The following is a 26,596-nucleotide window of genomic DNA, read 5'->3' as shown; positions in this document are numbered from 1 at the left end:
AAAATATTTTTCCTTTAGAGTAAGACAAGCTACTAACATTTCACATAGTGGACTGATAAGAAAATTTTGTTCTCTTAAATAAATTGTACTACTTTTGCCATGTTTCTATTGGAAGGAAGACACATATTTTGAATTATTGAATGGGCTGGATACATCAATCACTGGCTTTCAAGAAAAAAGTCACAAGAATGAACTCAAATAGCTGTTATTGAAAAGCCTTGTTACTGCGCCATGTTGTTTTCACAGACAAGACATCCCATCCACTGCAGCAAAAATGAGCCTACTCTGATCTGAGCTCAGGGTTATATGCAAGACTCTCCCTTCATGAGCTATAAAATAAAATATGTACTAAAGAAAAGGAAAGATACATCAGAATTCTACACTGATGGTGCCAGTCATTTTCACCACCCACACTATGGCTTCTTCCACTTTTCTGCAGCAGAGAAACATACTATCATCCTCTACTGAGTGTTTTCATATTGATAAGGAGCTGAAGGAAATATATTCTTAATAGGGAGTAGGCTTTAACTGTCTGCACCACTTTGAGGAGACCTTTCTGTCAAAGGAACACATTGAACCTGAACTACTGTTCTCCATGCATTCACAACATCAGCCTCATCTGAGTTTGGTAATGTCTCTCACTGCTGAGATTTCCCATCTGGCTGCACAGGCCTTGCAGACGGTTTGCAGCAGCTGATCCAACAATAATGAGGTGCTGTCCCCAGCTGCTCAGTTATTACTGTCAAGGAGATCTTTTAACAGATGAGATGCTGTCTCCAGCTGCTCAGTTATTACTGTTAAGGAGATCTTTTAACAGCAACTCCACTAAGCCATTCAGTGGAGCTTTGTTTTGAGTCTGTCTGCAGCTGTAGTAAATCTTGGGAGCTGCACACAGAAAACAGCAAGCTACCCAGTAGCAGCAGAAACAATGTACATAACTCATTAATGTGGCTGTACAAAAATCTCACCCACAAACAGCCACTGAATTTGAACTGAAGGTAGAAAGAGTCTGGAACTAAAATGAGACTCTTGAGAGCTGCATATACCTCATTCCTCTGGCACAGACCTCCTGTATCTTCTAGAGCTGTGTCAATGCCAGGAAAACTCATGAGATTTTCAGGCACATGGCAGCAAGAGAAATTTGAAGCCTTTTTCCTTGAAGTTACTGGACTTTGCCTTTTCTGGCAGGGTGAGTTACTGACAATCACACTGGTAAGATAAACCCCCAAAAGGAAAAAAAATCTTCTGAGTAATAGTTTCTAAAGCAGATCAGATAAACCACATCCTAAAACGAAGCTTGAAAGTAAGAAGTTGGTGTGACCAGCTTAAATGATTGTGAGTGACCTGTGTCCTCCCTTCACTTGTACCTGAGTTCTCCATAAACACAAGAGAATGGCACTACTCCAGTTCAAGATACTATAAGGATAAACATGTGATGAACTGTAAAGCCCTCTGAAACAGTGGTACCTGATGTAGGCCCACACGACTGTTGCCAATGGAATGTCTGCCCTTAATTTGTGAAGCTGATAGAGTGGCTCTCTGGAAACACTATGATTAAATGCAAATGCCTGTTGTCCTGGTGCTGAGCTACACGTGTTTCTCCTGAACTTTGACTTGAATTTCAACACCACTAGATTATTTCAGCAGAGATTAAATTTCCTAGCTTTGCTCATCTCGAGTTATAAAAATGTACAGAATCTTTGTCAATATTTAGGATCAAGAGTTTACAACTCAGTGAATTCCTTATGCTGTGTCTGCTCAGTGTCTGTAATGACTTTGAAGGAAGATCTTGAGTTATAATCTTTGTAGGCACCCACAAGTATCCATAGGACTGATTGACATTTGATTAACAGTGTCAAAAATCAGACAAGTTGAAAGTTTTCACTTACATGGGGTTTGAGTGGAGTTTTCTGGGTTTATTTAATCGTTTTAAGGTCACGTTCAAGTCAGGTAATTTTTCAAAACAATTGCACATTTTGCTTGCCTTTATATTTTCATTGATCTACAACAACTTTTCTAAGGAGAGGACATTACAGCCTATTTTTTTTTTTATATATATATATATATAAGCTAAATTACTTTAATAGTTCAATCAGAAGTATCTCAAAACCAGACTCAGTGCTATTAAAAGGTTACTATCTTTCCATTGTCATTCTGTCCTGAGTATTCTGACAGTCAACCTTTATTACTGAAGCGCCCAACTGGTGCTGATGGGGTCTTCATTCTTAGCTGACATCTTCAGCATTTGCAAGAGGCTTAAACAATGAAATTCAGTTACAATTTGGTAGATCATTTCCATGGGTGTAAGACTTTTGTGGTTAAAAGTGTCTGAGGTTGACTTAGAAACATCTAAGTCGCAATCATTTGTCACAGTATTTTTTCTGACCATACTTTCGTACACCCCTTTTTTTTCCCAACATTCAATTGCTTATAGTAAGTTATTAGGAGTCTCCATAAGCAGGAATATGTGTGCGTAGCAATGATCTGGTCTTTTTTATTCATGAATAGCACCAGAGACAAGGAGGTTTAACGGCAGGAAACAACCTCTGTATATGGTGTAGTAGTCCTACAGCGCCCCAGAACGATACAGAGCTATAAGGAAACTCCACTTTCTCTGGTAGTCAGCAGAGTGCAAAAGAAACGCTCTGCACTCTATGTTATTTGTTTTCGTATTGTATTTTATGTTATTTATTTTCATTATAATGGTTTGTTCTGCACTCCCCTGTTCTCCTGAGAAATGTTACGTTCCAAGGTTTGTCCCTGCCCCTCTTCCCTGTCAATCCTCCCATATTCCTCCCAGTCCCCTCCTATGGGCCCTGCCTGTCAGGGGCAGATTGCTCCTCCCAGCTTCTTGGGTAAGAACATCAAGTGATAGGGCAGGAGCTGAGCAGGTTCCTCCCTTTATGTTCTCACTGGTTTCTTTGAATGTCCCTCCAACCCTGTTCCACTCCCACCTTGTCCCTCATTGGATGTTGGTTTGTCTCCTTAGTCCCTCCTCTGTATTTAAGCCCTGAGCTGAGTGCCCCGAGTGCTTACCTGGATTTGCTCCCCCTGGGCTTTGGGCGTCGCAGGGTGGAGCTGAATAAACACCTTGGACTTTTCCCTCCAGCTGAGTCCGACTCCTTCCTCCGCCATCATCGAGGTCTCTCCCATAACCAGGGGAAAACCCCCTTTGCCACTCCTCTGGTTCCCAAAATCCAGAGGAGTGTCCCCCTTCTGACCTCAGTGTCAGAGCTAGCTTGGGGGTCAGGAACAGCTGCTCCAAGAGGGACAATGTGACACTGCACTGCATTGCTTCACAGCAAAATCCTTCATTAAAACACAGACATGTCTAAATAACACCATCTGAAAGCTGGTTCAGTATCCTCACTTGATGAGATGCAAAAGCAGTCACTTTTGGTTTGTGTTGTTTAGGTCATCAGCCAGAATACAATGGAAGCAACCTGACATTCGCACATTCAATTCTAGCCTAGTCAGCCTTAGACAGAAAGGGAAATACACATCCTGCACCTGGCATGGCCTTAGGAATGATAGGAAATAATCCCATCATTAAACAAGGAATTTCCCAGAAGTAATTTATACCTCAGACTTAGTAAGTCAGCCTTTACAATCCCACGAATCCTTGAACATGAGCACCAGTGTGTAGGTGACTGCTCTTTACTCTTTTTTTACAGAAGGTATGCACTTGCAAAACCAGACTCATTTGGCAGGTAAATAACTGAAAGATTTGTCATAGAGTTCTAATGAGTTGACAAGCATGGGATACTTCCGTATTTTCATCTGATTTCTAGGAAGGCCTTGCCCCATCATCAATTTACTGGGTAACCAGAGCAAAGAAGAACTCTAATGCAATTGAAAATTCTGCTTTAGTTTTCAGAGGGGCTTAACACACACCATTCAGAGATTTGAAATTCAATCCACGATGTTTGAACAAGCTACCAAGAAATAGTCACAGCAGAGTATGTATGTATTTATTTATTTATTTAGGAGGATCATTTAATTCTTTTCAGCTCTTCAAAGCAGAGTTGCTTTATTTTCCTATCTAAACATGGTAACAACTTATTAACATAACACCAAAGCCCTCAAAACACATCCTCAGCTAATAGCTCCAGCAAACCAAGTTATGCTGCTTTACTACAGCTGAGAACCTGTTCCTCTGTCTCCTGGTATTCCAACTCCAGAGGCAGATGTTTTCTCTCTGACTCTTACATCTATCCTCACCCCAATGCTCTGGGAATTTTTCTTCCCCTTCAGTGTTCTCTCTGCATTTAGAGTTTTGGCCAAAACTATTATTTACAGCAAGGCAAGGTGATGAAAAGTGTCTGGCTTCAAGATTATCTCCTCTTCAATCACTTCTGCGTGGAGACAGAAGTGGTGAATGAGAAACAACAAACTGCTTCTGAGTCAATCACACACTGTAGTGCTGAATGTACCACTACTGCACATCCAGAGAAAATCCTGCTGTTCCTCTTACTGCAGAACCACCCCCAAAGTCAGTGGGAGTGTGCCAAATGAGCACAGCTATACAAAAAGAGCATAGCCTAAGCATGCAGACATTTCATCATTTCACCTGTGAATCTGTAATTGCACTTTGGCTGATTTTCTCACAATTCATGTGCCAGACACACAAAATCCCATCTTTCATTCCACCTCCTGTAGCAAGGACTTTTGACTGCCAAAGACACCAGGTCGTAGCCTAAAAAATAAAAGAGAAGAGGTGCCAAAATAGATTATAAGATTAGCTGGAAGAACAGAGGAGTTTTAGCTTAAAGTCTAGTTGTTAAAATGAACTACAACAAGCACTCAGAATGTACACTCAGGGCAGTGCAGGATCCCAAAACTTCAAATGCTGCTTCTCTTGCCCTTGTTTCATAGCCTACACTGTCCCACATAGCCTCATAAAACTCCAGCTTCTCTGCTTGCCCTTCAGAGGCCAGACTCACATCTCAGTAGCAGAAAAACCGAGCAGGATGGAGTCTTACTGCCTGAGCCAAGCCATCACAGAAGTCTAAGCAAAGTGGCCTACAGGTCTTACAAGACACCTGGTTTCTCCCAGGATATTTCTAGGATATGCCTAAGGCCCAGAATCTACCTGAAGAAAAGCTTCTCAGAACCAAGTTCCAGCTGTTTCCCTGCCTCTTTAACCCCAGCACTACAAGTCCAGCCTCAGATACTTTTGGTAGGACAAACAGCTTGTAAATACTGGACTCTCCTTTTTATTATTACTATTGCCTGACCCATCTCCTTCACAGACAGGGATACAGAAAGATAAAAAAAACCTTAAATTGTTTCATTTAAAATTTCCTTCTTCAGAATATTTGTCACCAGCAATGGCATGAAAATATGGGCAGGAGGGTAAAAGAACCACATATATCAAATTAATTGCAGCAGAGGTAGTTTTCCAAAACTCCAAAAATTGAAATATCTTGTTTGCAAACTTATAAATATTACCCCACCAAACTTTTCTGTGAAGGTACATAGATAGAAGAAAATGTGATAAATATTATTTCTGTTTTGCAATGTATTTACAAAGGCCTACTAATCCACTATGAAAGCCATAGCAAATTTACCTATGAAGAGAACTGGTCTTAAAATTAATTACACCACAGCAGAAGAAACTAATAGACATCAGTAAGATAATTTGAAAAATTGCCTGAGTAATATGGCTTCTTCATATAGTTTAACTGCTAATAAAGGAAGTATGGTTTTCAGTGTCTGTGACTGCAACTTCACACCAGGCCAGATATTCAATATACCACCCCTAGACCCAACTGCCAACAAGAGGTCGGCTAGTGACAATCTCAGGCTGCAAATGCTTTGTTTGTTTTGACGAAGAGTCCCAACACGGTGCTGAGCAACCTGAACATCATGTTGATGGATAGATCCTAGCAGTGAATCACTGCGGATGAGAAAAGGCAGCATGGGTTTAATGTTAATGCGACATTAAAAGCAACTTCATCACACCAATGTTTCTTCAGAAGCAAACCACATCAGAGTGAAATGGGTCAGCAGAACAACAGCATTTCAGTAACTGACAACAGAAAGGAGCTGCTCCACGCAAGCTGGGCAGACTACCTGCTGTCTCTCAAGTTTCTTTTCCATGAGCACAGTGTATGCCACTAATCTACACTCTGTTCGACTGCTGAGCTATTTAATGTAAGCTATTTCTGTTCTTCATGAAAAATCCTTTCACGAGGTGATTTTTGCCAAGGCCAGGTGTGACTCCACACCCAACAAAGGCAGTGCAAATCTGCTAAATTCTGCTAAAGCACTTTCTAGAAAGTTACCATGTGTTCTTTGGTTCTCTCCCTTCCCTTGCCTCGTTTCTCCCTCCCACTCCGAGGCTTTAGGAAAACCTTCACAGCTTAACACTGTTGCACCAGTTGCCTGTTAGGGAACTAATTCACAGACCTACAACCAGTACCATCAGTCTACCAAAGGCAGGAAGGAATGCTCTGCTTGCAGCACAGCTACTGTTAAAGTTTAGCTCCTAGATGTGGCTTTTACACATTAATAGAGAAGTTGAACTGAAAATATTGAAAATACTTTGCAATGTATTATACCATTTGTTACTAATATTACTTACATTAATCCTATGACAAAACATAAGAACTTCCTGCTGGAAATTCACGCAACTGGTATGATGACACTGAAACAAAATCAGCAAGTTCAATACTTTCCTTCTGGGTATCTGAAAAGCAGGTATCTGACATTACTGCAATAGACTTATTTAAGGGTTTTCATTATTTTAATAAGAGTTAGTAACTGGAGACTTTCCCACAATAGCTCTTAAAGATTTTTCAGATACTTGTTTAATTACTTGGAAGCATTGAAAATGCATACACAAACCTGACTTACTGTGAGAAATGTCATTGTGTTGTGTTTAAGGCGCTGAAATTCATTTACAGATTCATGATGGTGTGCTGTTGGTACAATTTTTAACCACAACAATTACAATGTAATCCCAAAGTCAATTGATACTTTGGAAACTTCCACAATGAAGTTTAGTGTAAGAATTCTGCTCTAATTTTAGTAACAATTAATATATACTCTGTGTATTTTCCCCCCCTCCTTTGTGCAGTTGTTTTAATTCTGCCCTAATATTAGAATTACCTGGTTAATTTCAAACCTAGAAAAATAAATAAATGTTACCTCAGCCTAATACATCAACCATAACTGTAGTTCACATGTTCAAACTGAATTTTATCATCAATTTCTGCTCCGAAGCTCCTGTTGTTTTCACTGCTTTGACCAAGAGGAAATGTGAACCAAAATTGTTTCTTACTGTAGTGAGGTTATGCCACTTGGCACTGGCAGGATGTTACACCTGCATCCTTGTAACCTTGCGACCAAACCCACACAGTACAATTGCAACTGCATTTTATTAACTGTTTGTCAGCTGGTATGCCTGTGCCTCCTTGTACCTCCACCTTGCAGACCTCATACAACCACAACCAGAGCATCTTGTGAAACCAAAAGTGAATCTACCACGGCTGTTCTTATCAAGAGATACTTGATTTTGAGTTAATAAAGTCAGTCTACCCATGCTATTATCTTTCCATTTAAGTAAAACAGAGCACTGACATACAATTTTAAAATCACAGAAGCATTCATCATGCACAAGTCTCCCCTCAGCCCCTAAATGTGTGAGTCAAAGATCTGAAACAGAAAGTGGGATGAAAAAAACCCCACAAGAGTACATTTGATCTTTGTCATCTGAGCCCACATACTGAAATGATACCTAAATACAAAATATTCACCCACTACTATAAAATACACCCTTGACAATGCAAAGGTCAGCCACTCCATCCCTCCTTGGGTTGTAGATGGCAATGAGCTGGCCCATTCTTGCAGATACACTGCCAGAGAGGTGTGCAGCTCTTAACAGCTTTGCTGTGCATTTGAAAACAGAGATGGAGTCCTGATATGGATGGAGGGGCCATCGGAGTTACATACTGTCTCCCCAGCACAGGGCAGGCCATGATCCTTGAGGTTCAGACCCACTGGAGACAAAAACAATTTCAAGTTCAGGCTTTGCACAAAACCAGAGTCACAGTCTCCAAATCATAGTGCAATTCTGCAAGTGGTAACAGTTCTTTGGAAGGAGGGTAAGAAACAGAGACTGCAGAAACAGGTTAAATTCCCTTTGGCTGCTTTCCTGTCATACAATAAATCTACAAATGATTTCTGAGATGGGTGAGAGATGGGAGAACAGGTAAATCACATTTGAAAGAAGCCAAGAAAAACAGCTAAAACAAATGGGACATTTGCCCGAGTAAAAGCAGCAAGACTCTTTCTGGGAATAGACTTTGCTACTCACCTGCTCAGAATACAAAGATTCTGGCTCCAATTACAGACAGGTGGCCAAACATATTTCTCAGCCTCTTTCTGGTTTCAATGTCCCACAAATCCAGTCCAAAACAAACAAGAAATAAAAACTTGACAGCGAGAAGAAAGAAAAATCTGTTCCCTTCATTTGTTTACCATTTGGCCACTCCCCAGTTCTGAATTGACATAAGGAAAACTTCAAGCTCATTTATTTCACAGTTAAGACAATGAATATTTCCAAATGTCAACACATACATCAGTGATGCAAAGTCAGACCAAATTGAAGGGGTACATACCTGTGACGTTTTTTGTACTCCAGTACCTTCAGGTTCCTGACTCATGACTGCAGCAGATAGGGCCGGTTATTACCTAGCACCTCAGCTAAAGTCACACAAAATCCTCTTGTTAGTAGTAGTGTCCCACAACAGCAAGCTCAGATATGTATGTATAATCAGACTGAAGTCGAATACTCAAATGTGAATCCATAGGGAGAGTTTTGAATTGAGCTCTAAAGACATGGACTAGAAGAGTGATCTTGGTAAAAGACATACAAGAAAAACATAGCCTGTGCTGAATAAAATAATTTAATGAGAGTTCCTCTTACTGATGGAAAAATAATCTGATTGTCATTGGAAAACTGAATCATTAATTCAGTCATCACCTTTTTTTTTTCTTAGAAGCTCCATTACATCTAGCTAATTCTGGACTTCACTAGGATCTTCAGTAAGGTGGAAATGATACTGGGAAGTGCTAAATATGTTTTTAGCAGAGTTCTTCTGTGGTTTAGTCAATCTTTTCCATTTGTTTCCCTAAAAAAAAGGCAGTATCAAATAGTTTGGTAACCACTTTAGCTAAAAATGGAGAAGGACTGAAAAAAAGAAAGTTGTCTAGTAATTGCACTTCTCCATCACTGGTATGAACTGCAAGGCATATTCCCTTTTTATCCAAGCCAGATATGAAATGTGTCTGAGAGTGGAATTCAAATCAGTGTTTTCAAGAGCTTGAAGTGTTCATCCGTTCCAGATGTGTGCAGCAAGCCCTACAGTGATAGCAATGAAATTCTCAGGGCTCCAGCCCAGCATGTTTAGCTCTAGAAGAAAGCTACTAAAAATTACTGCAAAAAACAGCAGATAATAAGCTGGGGTAAGGGGCACTATGGTTTGGTGGAGACTATGGAAAAACATCCAGAAAATTTTTCTATGAAACCTTTACTGGCAAGCATTCGACTTACATGAAGGAGATGATCTCTGATGAACTTTGTAAGTCTAATCTCCTCAAATGTGTATGTTTGCACAGCAGCATCTGAGTTACAGTTTACCCAAGGGATTTTTTTTAATTTGTCACCCTGAATTTTCCATTGCCATATCACTCACCCTGATTTCTTCCATCAGAAATGAGTCTCCTTCTCCAGCAGATACAGATCCAAAAACACCCTTGTTCCAAGGTGATTCTTGTGGCCGAGAAGGACATAGGATAGAGTCTATACGGTACAATTTGTCCACCATCTTTGAGTTAATGATAACATTTCCCTGCAGATGGTAGGGTAAAATGGGAAAAGTTATTAAGGAAACTCAGCTCCTCATCTTCAGGGTTTACTCAGTAAATGTATGATGGGAATACTACTTCCATTGTCTCTGATGCTGGGCACACTGCACTTGCAAAACAAATCACTGTAATAATTAGCTTCACAACAGGCTGTTCTGAGTCAGCAGCAGATAGTGTACAACATTTAATACCAAACCAGGACATTCTCATTTTGCATGACCCCTGAACCACAGAATGTGCTACCATAATCCAAGGTCTGGTATCATATTTTGGTAACTAAAATCTCTCTGGGGAGTGGTTGAATCTGTCAGCCTGTTTAATCACAGACCTATTGCAGCAGAAATCATTTCCATAGACCACTACTGTTAATGTCAATCTTGGGACATACCTTGTGCATTATTAGTGTATATCATAACAACAAACCTTTATCCTGTTCGAGAACACTTGCAAAGGTATGTTGAAAAAAGTCTTCCCAGGGCCAGTTATAAATGCATACACATAAACATAGTTTGTTAGATCTTATGAAGTGCTCAGAATCTTCAGACCTGAGATTTATGCATTTGTGTGTAACTTGTGAGTGTTTAATTTTTTCCTGTTCACCAACAAAGACATAAGTGAGAATTTAGAAGGTGTCACCCAAGCCACAAATGATGTCACTGCTGTCTTCAAAAAAAAGGTGTTTCAAAGTCCACTCAATGAAACTGCTTCTGTGGTTATTGGCTACTAGACACGGCTGATTGCTGAAGCATTTAACTTAATTTTAAGTGGAGGTAGATCTGTTGGATTTGAAAGTTGTATTGATGTATATAGCTGAAGGAAGCTGTGGACAAGTTATGTCCTGCAGTGATTCCATTTTATGTGAAGGTGTTTCTTGAAACACGCAGAAGAATTTACAGTATGTGCAAAAAACCATTACACTGGAGGAATTAACTTACAGTAATCATTGCACTAGCCAGTAATACGAAGCCTTTGTATTCTCTTCTACTTCTTGCTCCAGAGGTGTGGATGGCTTCATAGTGGTAACACTTCTAAGTTCATTTTGGATCCCCTCTTGACATCTTGTGTTTGAAGATTCATCACACACAAACCAGAATTGCAAAACACCACCATTTTTTCTGAGGCCTGAGCCTTTCACATTCTCATTATATTCGCCTCTACACAGTTCGGAGCACTGGGAAGGCTCAAAACACTAGACACATTAGACTAGCTAAAAGCCATATTTCACCAGCTTTTTCGAACTTCCATGCGTTCAGTCAGCTAGAACTGAGAATAGGCTCCACTATATTTTGTTTAAATTGTACCACTGTTTAATGTAAAACATGGTGGTTTTTTCTCTTTTTTTGCCTTTTTTTTGTGAGAAGATTCTAGTAGCAGAATTTGTCGTGCGTGCTCTCCCACTCCAAAACCCCCTTATACAGTAATTAACTCTTTTACTCTCCGGTGTTTATTTCCCCCAAATGTCCCCTAACCACAGAAAAAGGTTTTTAAAACCTTCTTTGATCACACCACACTGAGCTCATGACAGCACAGTAACGAGAAACAAAACCAACACAAATGTGAGAAGGAAGAGTCATCTTTTGTGGTCATTGTCTACATTAGGCTGCAAAGACTCCTCAGCACTATTTTTTTAAAAAGCCAGATCATTAGCATTTTGGATCATTTAATGCTAGATTTTTATGCATAAGAAATTATATTGCTATAATGTGCAGAGCAGAATACTGAAGACCCACATTTTTTCAATTTTCTCTGCGTTTTAATTTCTTTCTTCAAATTATTCTCCTGAGAGTAGTAATTACAATGAGTCTTAAAAGTTTCAAGGGCAGAAGATGATATTTATCTTTACAACTAACCTCTCCTGTTCAAAAAAGAATTCAACACTGATAAAGTATTTGTACTCTGTAAATACACACATACACATTTCATGTAAAATTTCAATAACAGTTGTGGAAAACTTGCATCATACATCCATACTCCATCTTTAAACTCTCCCCCTATTCCAAAATTTTATTGGACAGACAGCAAATATTTCCCCTCTCATCTGTGGTATTCCTTCTCTCTGAAGGTGGGCAAGTAGATTACAGTGATTTTCTTCTGTGTCTAAAATTTTGTGTAGATAAAGAACTAAGAAGGTTTGCAGGAATTACCTCAGATCTGCACAATGGGATTTTTAGCACTGCATTCTAACCCTAAAAAGCTCGACATTACTAAAATGAGACTTTGTGGTACAGAAAAAACCTGTATTTCTAATATCAAAAATTTTCATTACTTTTGAAAATTTTACAACATCTTTCTGAATCCCAACAAGCAAGATAATTCAAGAAACTTAAAGCACTTTATTGTAACATTCAATGAATGGCAACACTTCTGAAACTCTGTATATAATTTTCTTCTTTAACCTTGGTAGCTCATACTGTGCAATAGGAGCGTAACAGAGGAAATAATCTCTAACTCATTTTGGGATTATCTTCTCTTGTGAGTAATTCATCTACCCCAAATCATACTGGTTACCCTATCATCTGTATTCACCTACTTCATGGATATATGAATATGTGTAACAGGCTTTTTTCTTAGTGGAAATCAAATTTCTTTGTGCCATTTTGTTATTTTGCCTGGGTACTATCGAATATCACTGACTTGGGATAAGATTTTGGCTCTCACGTGCCTTTGTCAATTCTCAGAATAAGACTCAGGAAGTGATAAGTAGTCAGCACTGTCCCATCAAACTGCTCAATTAACAAGTAGATGGGTGGCATCAGAACTGGTATTCTTAAAGCCTATATTCATCTGCTTTCAAGAGAAAAAAAACCACTGCAATTTATCCCTGTACTCTTTCTATTAACTGTTGTGAAATGAGACTTATTTGCACTGAGGAAAGCAATGAATGAAAATACAAATCTGTCACATAAACCCCAACTTCTTCTACAGGGGGTGAAATCCAGATTCATAGAGGAATAGCCAGAGCACCAAAACAAATCATCTGTCCAAGACAGAAGACACCTAAATATCATTCTGATATTTAATGAACTGTCTCAAATAAGTACAGGGATGCCTGTATAATTTCACAGGTTATCTCTTCAGATTCCCCCTGTTTTCAGATCACTTCATCATTCACACTCCCTAATGCTCAGTAATTCATTGCATATTCTATGTAGTAAATTAATCAACTCCCCCACAAATGAAACCAACAGCAGTGCTAGGGACAGTCTGAACTTCCCCTGTCTCTGCATGCCCTGCACTCTCATGTACCCAACAGTCCATATGACATACATCCCCTGCCCATTCCACAGCACAACCCTACACTGTTGGTAGCATTCTGAAACAGAAAAGCTGAAAGGAAATTAATGTTTCAGGGCTACCTGTGCATCAGTTGGGGGCCAAAAGAGAGCCAGGTAAAATACCAGGAGTTAACCACACTGAAAGCTGGAGTACTGTCTGTTCAGAGGTTGTGAGAACTCTAGAAATAGCTCTGGGCAGGCAGTTCTCAGCCACTTTGTGCTGTTCTGTAACACTTACTGTAAGGGGTAGATGCACTTGCTTTTCCAGTGTAGATGAAGACTGCACTATCTTACTGTTCAGTGTGCCTGAAAATGCCATATTGGAATATACCTGTCCAGATGTAACTTGTATTTTCCTAGACCTTCACATCTCCACTTTCTGCAATGCTATATCCAACCTCCAGGATCATTGGAAGCTAAGCTGAAGTGAAAAATATGACTGAATTAAGAAGTCAATTGAAAAACTATTTAAATATCATGGATAACACCAATTCCATCAAAGGACTTAGTCATTACATAAAAGCCTCAAAACAGCCTGTCTCTGGATGGGAAATGAGTAACAAATACAGAATATCGAATCATGTCCAAATCATATTGCTCTAACTTGAGACATTTTTCCTTCCATAAAACATGGATTTACTGCTGATGATCACAAACCCAGCCTAACAAAGCTGTTCCAAGAAGGCCACCTTAGCAGTGGAAGAAGGTCCAATCCTGTGGAGGAAGAACATCCAAACGTCTGGAGTTACCGCCTGGATCACCTGTCAAACCTTAGTGACCTCTTGTCCTTACTGAATTGGCACTTTTGACTAATGTTACCAGCTTGCAATGTCATTTCCTGGATGCTGTCAGTAAGTCTGTCTGTTCTGTGTAGCATACACTGCAGGGCCATTGATTACAGCATGACAACCCCTGGATGCCAGATTCTCCCTCAAACCAGGCTCACAGACACTGGACTCCATGATCCCATTCCCATTTCCTAAAGCAGTGCTACAGTATAAAGTGGAAAATATCTACAAGTATCTCTGAGAAATACGATCTTAAAAATTACATTAGCATTTCCTTGGGTTTGAGAGAAAGTGATGATGCAGCAAAAATAAGGAAAAGGAGATCTGAATTATTAGGTCTTTAACCAAGATTCAAAGGCCCAGATCAGTTCACACAGGACAGGAATATCTTCATCAATTCCTAGTAATATGCATTTCTTTAAAATGGTCATTGAGATAAATGCTCTGATACCAATTTTCTGTTTGTTCTGTAATTCTTTATATATAGTAACGTGGAAATGCAGCAGATGTTCTAATCAGCCACTCAATATTAGTGACTCGTTTCTCTTCAATGTCTGTGAAATCTGCCCTGCCATGCACAGTCTGTGTTACTCTTCTTCAAAACCCTGCTGCAATCATGACAAGAAATGTCTTAGGAAAACATAACTGGAAAATAGAAGTCTGTTTCTCCTCTATATATTCCAGCTGTTCTACAACAGACCTGCAGGTTTGAGAGGCATTTTCTGTATGATTTATACAGACAACTTGGCAGAAATCTAATCACATTGCTCAGATATGTGTACCTCTAAAATTAGTGCAGACATTTCTGTGGAAAATTGATTGTGTATACAAAGAAGTAATATTTTGGCCCACAAAGAGACCACACACATTCACTGGTATGTGAGAAGATTCTATTCTCAATAGTTCACATTCCTTTATGCTAAGAGGCAACACAAAGTAAATAGTAATTTATTACTATATCTAAGAAGATAAGTAGATTTTCATATGGGTTTAGCCAGGACTGACTTTCAAATGGTTTTAGGAAGAACTTAGGTTTTGGTCACACCACAGTGTATTACAGAGATGCCCATACCACAGTTTAGGAAATGGTTGTAGTCCTGGATCCAGAACTCTGAATACATTTGCTCTAACTCAACTTCTAATTGTAAGCTACAGTATAAATCTAGGTTAACATAGAATTCTCATGAACTACATGAGGTTCAGTAAGGCCAAGTTCAAGGTGCTGCACATGGCTCAGGGCAGCCTCCAGAATGAACACAGTCTGCGGGATGAGCAGATTGAGAGCAGTCCTGCCCAGAAGGATTTGGGGGCGCTGACAGACAAAGGGTTGGACATGAGCTGGAAACGGGCTCTTATAGCCCAGAAAACCAATTGTATCCTGGACTGCACAAAAACCATGCAAATTAAGGGAGGTGATCCCACCTCTCTGCTCTGCTCTGATGAGATCCCACCTGGAATGCTGTGTCCAGCTCTGGGGCTCTTAACACAAGAAAGACCTGTTGGAGCGGATCCAGAGCAGATCCACAAAAGTGATCAGTGCCGGAGCACTCTTCTCTGAGGACAGGCTGAGAGAGCTGTGGGTGTTCAGCCTGAAGCAGAGAAGGCTCTGGGGAATCCTTATTGTAGCCCTTCAGTACTTACAGGGGGCTGATAAGAAAGAGAAGCACCGACCTTTCAGCAGGGCTTGTTGTGATGGGACGAAAGGTAATGGTTTTAAATTAAAGGAGTGGAGACTGATGCTAGATATAAGAAAGATTTTTTACAGTGAGGGTGGTCAAGCAGTGCAATATGTTGCCTGAAGAGGTGGTGGATGCTCCATGCATGCTTCAGGAATGGAAACAGGAATGTTTCCATCCCTGAAAACATTCAAGAGCCAGTAGCGCAGGGCTCTGAACAACTTGATCTAGTCGAAAATATCCCTGATCATTGCAGGTGGTTTGGACTAGACGATATTTAAGTGTCCCATCCAACCCAAAACATTCAATTACTCTGTTTGAAGAGAACAACATGAACTCATCTTCTGAAAGGTGTTCCATTACAAGAAAAAGAATGTTTTCTGTACATTACTTCATTGACAGTGCTTATCATCTCACCAGAAAAAAGAGAGTAGTTACATTCAATTTCTCTGTTGGCTAGATTGACCTATTAAAATGATTGAGTTGTTTATTTTAGGAGTTCTAAAATTTACTGGCTCTCCAATCAGTTGATGAAGCGGGGGCGAGAAAAAAAGAAAGCACTGTTTCCTGCTGAAAGGAAGATTGTCAAGACTGGTTTGTTTACTAAAAAAATTAAGTGATTGTCCCACGAATCAGGTTTCCTAGAATGGTATAAAAGCATGGTATCTTTCCAACATCCAGAGATGTTCAAGAGTACCATTATCACAAAGCATCAGACAACAAGCTTAATTAGTCCATCAACACTGACATCATCTCCTTTTGTTAAAAGTTCAGCTGAATACCCTAACAGAAACTTCTCAATAATATATATTAAGGATTATAAAATGCTGTAAAAAAAGACATTAGGTATGCATTTCTGAAGCAAGTTTGCTTATTTATATAAGCAAACTATAGTTATAGTCATTAGAGTAATTATGTGAAAATAACTATTAATGTCTTCATATCAACTTTGGAACTGGTGCAATCCAGAGAAGGAGAGAACAGGAGAAACCGTAATCACTGACTAAAAAGTTCCAACTTAGTATATGAACAGTCACAAGGAGATAGCAGTAGAGAAGAGGTTTTGAGCATCCTATTATGGTAACAGATTTTCTAACATAATTACCAATGCTTCACATAAGAAGTCAATTTTCTAGTGAAGAGAAACTTCTTCACTAATGAAAGTGGGTGGCTGAAGCATAGATTTATGGTCCAAATAGGCATGGATAATGAAAAAAAAAAAAAAAAAGTTTGCCAGTGTTCACTATGAAGAATAAACTGATTAAATGTACAGCAATAGAAAATAACACTTATACAGTAAGTGTCCTGAAGTCTTTATTTCTCATGTTAAACAGATTCCTTGTGCTCTTTCAACCTTTCAATCAAAACCTGACCACCTATTTTCACAGCAATATTCTCAAAAAGGTATTTTTTGGTAACTCTTTGGTATATTTGGTATATTTTTCATAGCACCTCATTCTGTCTGCGTGACAAAATCAACAGCTACATCCTGAAGAACTCTGTATGCAAAGTGCTTATTAAAGCAAGTGGAAAACTGAGTCATTTGTGTCCTTCAGGCATATTTCTTAAAATACATTCTTTCCCTCAGAAGTAACAAACCCATCCTGAGGGCTTCATTGGTTTAGTTTTGATTTTAGTTTGCAGGATAGTAGCCTAGAGAAACAGGAGAAAAACTGAAGCAAATAAATAACAAGAAAGTTACTCCTGACTTTTCTCCAGCAGACATTTGGACCTTATCATGTCACTGTTATCCATGTTATCCTCATAACTGATTCCAGGGCAAAGACAAGGTAAAAAAAAAAAAAAAAAAAAAAGACACATCAGAAAAGCAAATATCCTGTCTGTGTATTTGAGTACTGCATAATCTCTTCTGTTTCAGCTCTCCTGTTATTCCTTCCTTCCAAACTTATTGCAGCATAATTGCTAGGCAGAGTAGCTTTCATGAAGGAGAGTTTCTTAATCATCTAAGGCGTTACTGGAAAAACAGTTTCAATGGAAAAAATTCCTTTTAAAAATGTGCATGGGAATATCTGTCAAATACTTCTAAGAATAGCACTGATTGTGTAAGAGCGGTAATTGGAAAGCAGATCTGCACACTAAGTGGGACAGTGCAAATGCTGACATTTGGAGTAGTCATCCTGCTTTCCTTTTGTCTGTGAAGAAAAAGAGATATTTCTACAGCACCATTAATCTTGTCCTAAAAGAGATGTCTAAACAAGATCGGATTGATCATTCCCTTTATAAAGAATGCCTGTTTATCACTACAGCGCGTGTCCAACTTTACGTTGACTGAATAGTTACAAAGAATCCTGCTTGTTGGAAAATTAACATCTGATGTCCCAGGACCGCATAGGCTTTCACTGCTACTTGTAGAGGCAGCATGCAGAACTTTCTGTTCTAGAACGTGAAGATGGAAAGACTTCCGATTTTTTTAGAGCCAGAGTTTCCTAGACTTGAGTATGCGTTACCGAAAAGCTCTGGTATTTTCCTTAGCAGAAAACAGAATTGCGCTTTCTAACCACAATCGTAGAAACATATCCAGAACACTTAGGAGCCTCTTTTCTTCCTTTTCTAAATATTGCAATTATTAATCAAGAAGTCAACTGTGTCGAATTCCCTGCATCTTCCAGGAAGCCCTTCGTGGACTCGCAGCATGCAAACCCTTCACCAATTTCCCCCAGAAGCAGGAGTCAGCGCTCTCGCAGCTCATTCGACGTTTCCTCAGCTCCCTCTGCTGCTGACAGAGAGAAGCAGCCTCCCCTAGCATCATCTCTCCTGACGACTCAGAGTGCTGGAAGTATGATCTGCACTCTGCACGGCCTTCCAGAAGATCTCTTCTACGGTGAGTGGGGTGTGGGTGTCCCCTGGGCAGCGTCCCTTCGTCAAAACAAGAAGCCTAAGGTGTTTGAGAAGAAACAACCACACAAGGCGATCTCCTCCTCCTGTGCATGTACACTACACCAAATCCAGGCCTGCAGACTGATACCAGTTCTGCAGTTACAGCTGGGTCTGCAGGAGCACATACGGTAAAGAAGGAAGCAAATGAGAAGCAGAAGGAAGGAAATGAGAGAGGCTGTATGAGCTCTCCTGCCCTTCTGTCAGTCGTTGATAACTTTTCCAGATGTGAAGGTGCTGCTACAGACCCTGTGCCTCTTGCACTTCAATGAAACTTAAACCCATTTCTGTGTGTCCCATATCACAGAGCACAAAAAGGCTGGTCTGCCACAGGCACTGCTTGTCTAGGGATGAGACCCAGTTTTTCCTCTTTCCCTTCACCCCACTCAGTGTCAGCTGCCTGTAATGGCCTGCAGTCCTAAGCTGTCCTCACACTGGGAAGAGGAGCCGTGGGCACAGCCTTCCCTTCATGACAGCAGCACGCTCCTGTGAGAAAATCACGGAATAGATTAGGTTGGAAAAGACCTTGGAGATCATCAAGTCCAGCCTATAACCAAACACCACCATTTCACTAAGTGCCATGCCCAGTCTTTCTTTAAACTCCTCCAGGGACTGAGCCTCCACCGCCTCCCTGGGCAGCCCATTCCAATGTCTAATCACCCTTTCCGTGAAGAAATTCCTTCTAACATCCAACCTAAACCTAATGGCTGGAGGCTATTTCCTCTTGTCCTGTCACTGGTTGCTTGGAAGAAGAGACAGACCCCCAGCTGGTCACAGTCTCCTTTCAGGCAGTTGTAGAGAGTGACAAGGTCACCCCTGAGCCTCCTGTTCTCCAGGATAAACACCCCCAGCTCCCTCAGCCGCTCCTCACGGCACTGGTGCTCCGGACCCACCACCAGCTCCATCGCCCTTCTCTGGACCTGCTCCAGCACTTCAGCGTAAACTAAAAAGCTGAAAGGATGCTGTCCTGGAGCCTGGGCAGCCTGCGCAGGTCGCTGCGGCTCCGCACTGCCGGAGCCCCTGGAGGCGGGAGGCACCGACACTCACCTGCGCCCGATTTCCCTGCCGCAGGCTGTTTCAGAGCTCCCTGCCGGGGCCGTCCTGTCTCCTCACGGTCGTGTTTCTGTGCGCGCTGACCTGCCGCCCCGCCGGCCGTGCCGCTGCTGCCATCGTGCGCCGGCGGCGCCGCGCCCGCTCCCGCGGCACGGGGCTCTTCCAGCTGGATCGCCTGTCCGCTCCGAGCCCGTCACCGAGCACCCAGCCCAGCCAGGGCTCCATCTCAGCCCGTCCCTTCCCGCTGGTTTTGGTCCGGCCGTGCCCTCGTCCAAGAGCGCCAGCTGATGCCGGGCTGAGCGCGGCTCCGGCGGGCGGGCAAACGCGCGGAGAAGGAGCGAGCAGATGGGTGAAAATAGCGCAAAACAAACGCTTCTGTTCAGACAAGAACGGCTAAATCAACGCTGGCACAGAAAGCCTGTGGCAGGGAAAAAAAAAAAAAAAAAAAAAAAAAAAAAAAAAAAAAAAAAAAAAAAAAACACTCACAACAACAACAAAACCCAAACAATAACAAACAACCCTAAATTTGTGTCGCTCATGCGCTAAAGCTACATCACTGGCTGTTTAGGACCCAAGCACCTTCAGCCACATATCAGCGTAGGTTTAGGCGTCTGGTGGCTCCTGAGAGAGGGACGCCGGTCACACCCACCTTTTGTCTGCCTGGAGCCAGGCACGTTCTCCGATCTACACCTGAAAAAGGACTTAGATCTCTTCTGGGTCGTCTCACCAGCACTGCAGCTTACTCATGTCATTATTTTTAATGTTATCTTGTACTTTTTAATATATTAAGGGATACTTAGTAAAGATTAAATTAGGAGGTTTTTTTATTTGCATTTGTTCAAATTCGTTCATTGATCAACTTGTGTCAGACAATCATAAGACCTGAAAAACATAAGAGCTCAGACAATATTAAACAACATATTTTGGTTTTCGGACAGATTTTGAGCAAGGTTTTAGCTGAGGGTGACTAAAGGAGACACAGCTGGTATGATGGGCTTCTTTGTAATTATAAGGTACACCAGTATTATAATATGTTAAGTTTTGTTTGGTTCTGAAATAATATTAGATGCAAATTGCAAACAGTTGAGATGTAGCTTAGATCCCAGGATGTTGCACAGATTTTCTGTAACAAAACATATTTGTTCTTGCCTTTAAGGTCAGCATTAGACACCTGCTCTTGCTTGTTGCATACAGCTCTATTCATTTCAGCACAGAAATCTGTGTGTTTTCTTCCCCACCACCAAAACACCATGCTCACAGGCCAAACATGCCCTCAGATACAAATACTGAAATTTGTATTGAAATGTTTCCCAAGCATCTCTCTGTTATCTCAGAGTGAAACTGTTTCTATAGTCTTGTTAAACGAAATGAACACGGATTTTACCTATTTAGAGATTATAGAAAGCGTAGAAGAGTATCACTGTGATATGGTAGTAAGTCACTAAAAAGGAAGAAACAACTAAATTCCAGGTTTTACATACAGAAAAGCCCCTTCTATTTCCATCTTTTAAAATGTTTCATCTAAGCAGTGCAAAAAAAATCAGAGCGGCAAAGAAAACCAAGACAGAAATGCCTTGTTAATGGTGGTTTGCGCTGAGAGGGAAAGAGTAAGCAGAGACTCACAAGCAGCAAAACACCACTGGAGCTTGGCTTACACCTGAGACTCTCAGCTAACTCTTCTCTCATGCAGACCTTCATTCTCACCGTCTCGATACAGCTCGTTGCCAGGTAGCCAGTAGCAATTAAGAAAGCAACCCATTTGCCATTATCATTCCCACTCTCATTGCAAAAATAATCCACATTATATGATCTTTCTTTATGACAGCCTATTACCAAGGAGTTTTTCTCTGCTCCGAGTGCTGAAAGAGTCTTACTCAGCTGCCTGTGATCCCACAGCAGCTGATGAGATGCATGCAGGGCTGAGTTTGCGAACAGGGCGGCTTCAGCCATCCTACCTTTTTTCTACCAGAACAGCTGCCCCCCAGACTGCTTCTCCAAGCCTGCCTGATAACACAGCTGCCTCCTGCTCAGTGACTCCGCTAGACACATCTGGGAGCCCAAGGGATGTGCTGGAGCTGCCCTGCCAACTCACTCTTGCCTCTAGCAGCATTCAAGACAGTGCAGACACACGCTGGAGTGTCCCACACGGGTCAGTCAGACAGGGCAATCAGCCTCTTCAGGGGATAGTTACAGCCTTTTCATTCGTTTCCTCTCCCTCCTCCCTTCCCTCTTCCCCCTGCCCCCGAAAGTTCCCGACACTTCACACAAGAGCTTAGAAGCCCAGCAGGCGCTGTGATATGTAACTGCTGTTTTGCGACAGGGACAAAAACGAGCGCCTTGCTCTTTCCGGTCCGAGCGGAGAGTCTCATGTTTCAGCTCCTCCTTCACATTCCAGGCCTGCCCAGGCTCCTCTCCAAAGATTTCAAAAATGGAGCCTTTCTCTACCAGTTATCCTCTGAAATACTCAGTGCCCAAAACCAGGGTCTTTGTTGTCTTCCTGTCAATGGTTTTGTGCACCACCATTCTCTGCCTGCTGCAACTCAGGTTTTTTAAACATAAAAGCAAAGATTTTTACTCTTTTGAAGTCAAGGATTCGCGAGGAAGGATCATTTCCTTGGAGAAGTACAGAGGGAAAGTAAGTTATTATTTCACTTCTTCTGTCTTGAATCCATACTGACAAAAAAATGTGTCCGTTTCTAGGTAAATTAAAGGTTTGGTTATGGGAGTTTTTTGGCAGATTTGTGCTAAATTCCTGTTCTTCATACAGAAGAAAGCTGGAGAAAAAGTATTTTATGTATAGGCCTGCTCCAGGAATCAAGTATGAGATGTAGTAAATCAAGAAAATAAATTATATTATTTAGCATAGACTAATACAGCCTAGCAGGCAAATTGGTGGATTTTAATCTTAGTTAGGAATGCTGGGTTTGGATTCTGGAAGTTTATCTAGTAAATATGATTTTAGTGCATGTCCTAAATACCTGCTTTTTAAAATGCTTGTATTTAAACATAGCTGTGAGATGAAGTTTATCAGCCTACTATGTTTTTACAACAGATTGTGTGAAAGTAAATATCTTCAGCTCCTTTCATCTTTATCTGTTTTAATGAAATGATGATGAGACAGATTACATTTAGCTTTCTGACAGGAACCATCGTGATAATGAGAAATGCCATTTTAAGATTTATTTGTGACCTCTGTAACATCTATAGGCTTTTTCCTTACTATTCTAACTTTATTTTTCTGAAGGCAACTTTGGTTGTAAACGTGGCCAGTTACTGCCAACACACAGACAAAAATTACATCGCCCTGCAAGAGCTGCACAGAGAGTTTGGTCCCTCCCACTTCACTGTGCTGGCGTTTCCCTGCAACCAGTTCGGAGAATCAGAGCCTAGTTCAAGCCAGGAAATAGAATCTTTTGCCAAAGGAAACTATGGAGTAACATTCCCTGTTTTCCACAAAATCAAGATCCTAGGATCAGAAGCAGATCCCGCCTTTAAATTTCTAATAGGTAACTGTTTTATCTTATGTATCAAGCTGCCTGTAACCACGGTACTCTCATTGAACCCAGGCTGCATGTTTTTGTCAGGAAACATTGAAGTCTTCATTAACTACAAACAGAAGCAGACACTTAGCATACAATTACTCTCATTTAAATTTGGATATCAAAAATATGGGCAAAAGAATTGTGTCCTGAAAACAACAGTTTCTCCTCACTACTCATAAAAACAGCCTACTCTGACCAGCCCAGATAGAAACATCCATTTTGTTAAAAATGCTAGAGCTAGAAGCTCCCACTTACAAAATCCCATTCCAAAGTATGTGATCTTTATTTTAAAAACCACTTTTCTTATGGACAAAAATGTAATTATGGGGGTCATAAAATTACTGGAAGATTTTATATAAACACATGCAGATGAGATTTTTAGCTGGGTCCTATGTCCACCTTTATGTAACCTGCTGTATTGTAAAGCAGGTTTACATATATTAGTTATATATCACCACTGATTTGCATTAATTGTCATGTTGATGCCTTAAGTTTTAGCTTTCATGTTTTCAGATTCTGTGCTGCGGAGGGGTGTAGTTCTCAGCCTCATATTAAGTGCCAGTAAGCTCTCTTCCCAGAGTAGGTAGACAAAACAAATCCTTTTCCTGCTGATGACCAAGGACAACTTTCAGGCCCCAAAGCATAAACAATGGTGCACTGAAGAGAGAAAACAAGAAGGATGAGACCTCACAACCTGAAGCTGTAACTGGACAATTAAACCCCAATATGCAAGTGGACCAAAACTTATAAAAGTGTAACCTCCTCATGACTGGTGGTCCACTTTGTGACCATTTTGTGTCCACCTTGGGTGTAGCCCTGGTCAGGCTCCTGTCCTGCCCAAGGTGGATCCTGGAGGCCTTTCAATAAATACCTGCTTTATTCTCTAGCTCCGTCCAGTCTCTGACCCTTTGCAGGTCAGCCTTTCCCAAGGCATCAGTGTGAACTTCAGGGCCTAGCCTGCAAAATCCTGCATGAATACAAGGAGCATTTACCTCATAGAACCTCATATACTCAAAAGCAAAATGAAATGCTCTCTCCCTTCAGTTGACCAAAGATCTCATAAACTCAAAGCCAACTTGAAAAGCTGAATTTTCCTGGGCTTTGACCAGGTTTTGAACCACACTGATATATGAAAGAAAAAACAGCTTAAACATAAGCCTTTTCTAACTCTCCATTTTACCCAGAAAATAAAGTAGCGGAAAGCCCAAACCTCTATTCCATCTCCTTGCCTTCAGAGTCTATTTCACTCTCTCATAGTGCCTCTTGTCAGAGAATTATTTCAATATCTAAATGAAATCTTTCCCAGAACACCTATGTGCCATATGCCCTGTGATACCTCCTTTGTACTTAAATTTTTGTTTTATTGAGGAATCATTTAAGTGGTCACCATTGTCATTGTAACTGTGTTTGTTCCTAGCTCCTCTTAGACATGCTACTAAAAACCTCAGGGAACTTTATCACTCTGAGCTGCCAGATGTCCAGTGGAATTATTGAGTGTTTTCTGTCAGTTCTTTATAGAAGAGACTAGAGCACAATGACACCCACTCTGTGTGATGAATCCAGATTCTAAATATCACTGCCATCAGTGTTAAACATTGATACCTATAAAGAAAAAAATTTTACTCGGCATTTTCTTATTTGACATGCTGTTCACCCACAAGAAAGAGAAAGATCCTTTGGTACTTCAATATTCTGAAATAAAGTTTTTCTCTTCCTGTGTTCCTGTGCTTCACATTAAATTCCTTTACATTTTTAATTAAAGTGCCTGTTTTCTTCATGTTGCTGTTTTGACAATCAGAAGGCTGAACATCATGCTACGTCACCCTTTAGTGCCTGTGACTAGAGGATCCAACAGGATGGCAACAGCACTCTCCAAAAATCTAGTGCAAAATTAATCCACTTGCAGCGTAAGTGTGGTGCCAAACTTCAACCCACTGCTTCAAAACACCAGTTTAGGGTTCAGCACCATTCCCAACCAAACACTTGTTCTCCAGTCAAAATCTGCTGGATCTTTTTGTGAAAGCAGCTTATTAAACCATCACCAGTACAACTTCCTGCTCCCATCTCACTTCCCAAAACTGACATAAAAGGGAATTCAGGGAATCCCTGAACAAATATGCAGCCCTTGTATCCTTTTTCCTAGGAAATATAGCATAGTAAAAGTAGGAACTCTTTAACAGTTTCACAGGAAGAGGGGAGAATCACTGACTTCCAGATTTTCAGACCATTAGCAGCAACCAGATTACCATGCCCAGACTACTAGCAAAGAATATGGTGGGATTACTTCAGCATAAATAGTAAAAGACTCAGTGCAAGGCCTGGAGACAATTCCAGGTGTCAGTCACTAAAATTATCTGATTTCATCCTTACAGATTCTTCAAAGAAAGAGCCTCGATGGAATTTCTGGAAGTATCTTGTCAGCCCTGAGGGTAAAGTTGTGAAATTCTGGAGGCCCGAAGAGCCAATAGAAAGTATCAAACCAGAAGTAACATCGTTAATCAGGCAGATTATCATGAAGAAAAGAGAAGACCTCTGAAAAAGCCATTCAACACCTTGGGTATACAGCCTTTCTACATTCCTGGGAAATGTTTCTAGAAGCTAAACCAACAGGTGATTTTGCTGCTCTTTAGCATTGGTGTTTGCAATTTGTCTGTTAATTCTGGATTGGCTCCTGCAGTGGCCCCAAGGGACCATCAATTTGCATAAGCGGTTTATGATTTCTTTTTCTGAACTGCTGACAATAGCTAATTAAAATTGTAGATAGATAGTTAGAAAGATAGCTAGAAAGAAGGTTTATTAATAAGTTACTCACTATTTACGCAGTTTTGTGGTTTTTTCCCATCTCCCAGTAACAAAGAGATTTTATATTCCATCAATACATAATTGCCCTGTTATGAAAGACATGGGACACAGAGACATCCATAGCAGGGTTTCTAGACACAAATGTAATTGAAGATACCAGCTTTGCAATACCTTCTCAAGGAAGACTAGTGAATTACGAAGCAGCCAGCTGCAAAAAATTGTACAGAGAATTAAACTTATTTAAATAAGTGAAATTTTTGGGGGGGAAAAAAAAAGTTTGCTTGCTTGCTGCATATTTTGTTCATTTTACATTTCAATTTTATAACACCTTTAAAAGTCTTCAGCCTTCTCCGTACATTTATGCTGCAGTACAGTGCCTCAGATGGAGAGCTCCTCTCCTGCTGGATTCCTTCTCTTCTGGCCTGGATGAAGGCAGGGCCTGTGTAAATATTCATGGTTGTTTACAGAAGGATTCAAGGGGGAGTAAAAATCAAGAGCCTGGCACTCTAACAGACATCTTTCTGAGACAGTCCAAAACAATGCTCCTCAGCCACCCGCCTACCTCTCATCTCTAGAATAAAATGGCAATCTTCAAGTAGAGGTGGAAGAAGGGAATGCAGGCTCATGGGTCAAGCCCCTCTCTTCTCACCTTGCAATCTCCCCAGTCCTGCACAAAACTGCTATCCCTTTTC

The 26,596-nt window shown here is 40.7% G+C and overlaps 2 protein-coding genes across 2 annotated transcripts; one reads left to right on the top strand and one right to left on the bottom strand.

The window, feature by feature from the left end:
* Positions 1–240: 240 nt before the first annotated feature.
* Positions 241–19,412, bottom strand: CDC20B (cell division cycle 20B). Its single transcript, XM_040089867.1, is given in 14 exon segments — positions 241–329; positions 3,720–3,843; positions 4,571–4,696; positions 5,668–5,899; positions 8,321–8,342; positions 8,345–8,408; positions 9,223–9,266; positions 9,269–9,418; positions 10,809–10,854; positions 10,856–10,932; positions 13,480–13,564; positions 15,129–15,225; positions 17,470–17,587; positions 19,379–19,412. Coding segments are annotated over 14 exon segments (1,308 nt in total).
* Positions 19,413–21,822: 2,410 nt separating this feature from the next.
* Positions 21,823–26,059, top strand: GPX8 (glutathione peroxidase 8 (putative)). The gene is made up of 3 exons (XM_040090770.2): positions 21,823–22,195; positions 22,805–23,066; positions 25,475–26,059. The coding sequence occupies exons 1-3, from the start codon at positions 21,989–21,991 to the stop codon at positions 25,636–25,638; spliced, it is 633 nt and encodes a 210-aa protein (XP_039946704.1). The 5' UTR covers positions 21,823–21,988; the 3' UTR covers positions 25,639–26,059.
* Positions 26,060–26,596: the final 537 nt, after the last annotated feature.

Source organism: Hirundo rustica, chromosome Z (assembly GCF_015227805.2).
Source record: "Hirundo rustica isolate bHirRus1 chromosome Z, bHirRus1.pri.v3, whole genome shotgun sequence".
Classification (NCBI taxonomy): Eukaryota; Metazoa; Chordata; class Aves; order Passeriformes; family Hirundinidae; genus Hirundo; species Hirundo rustica.
This window is presented reverse-complemented; position numbering and strand designations above follow the sequence as displayed.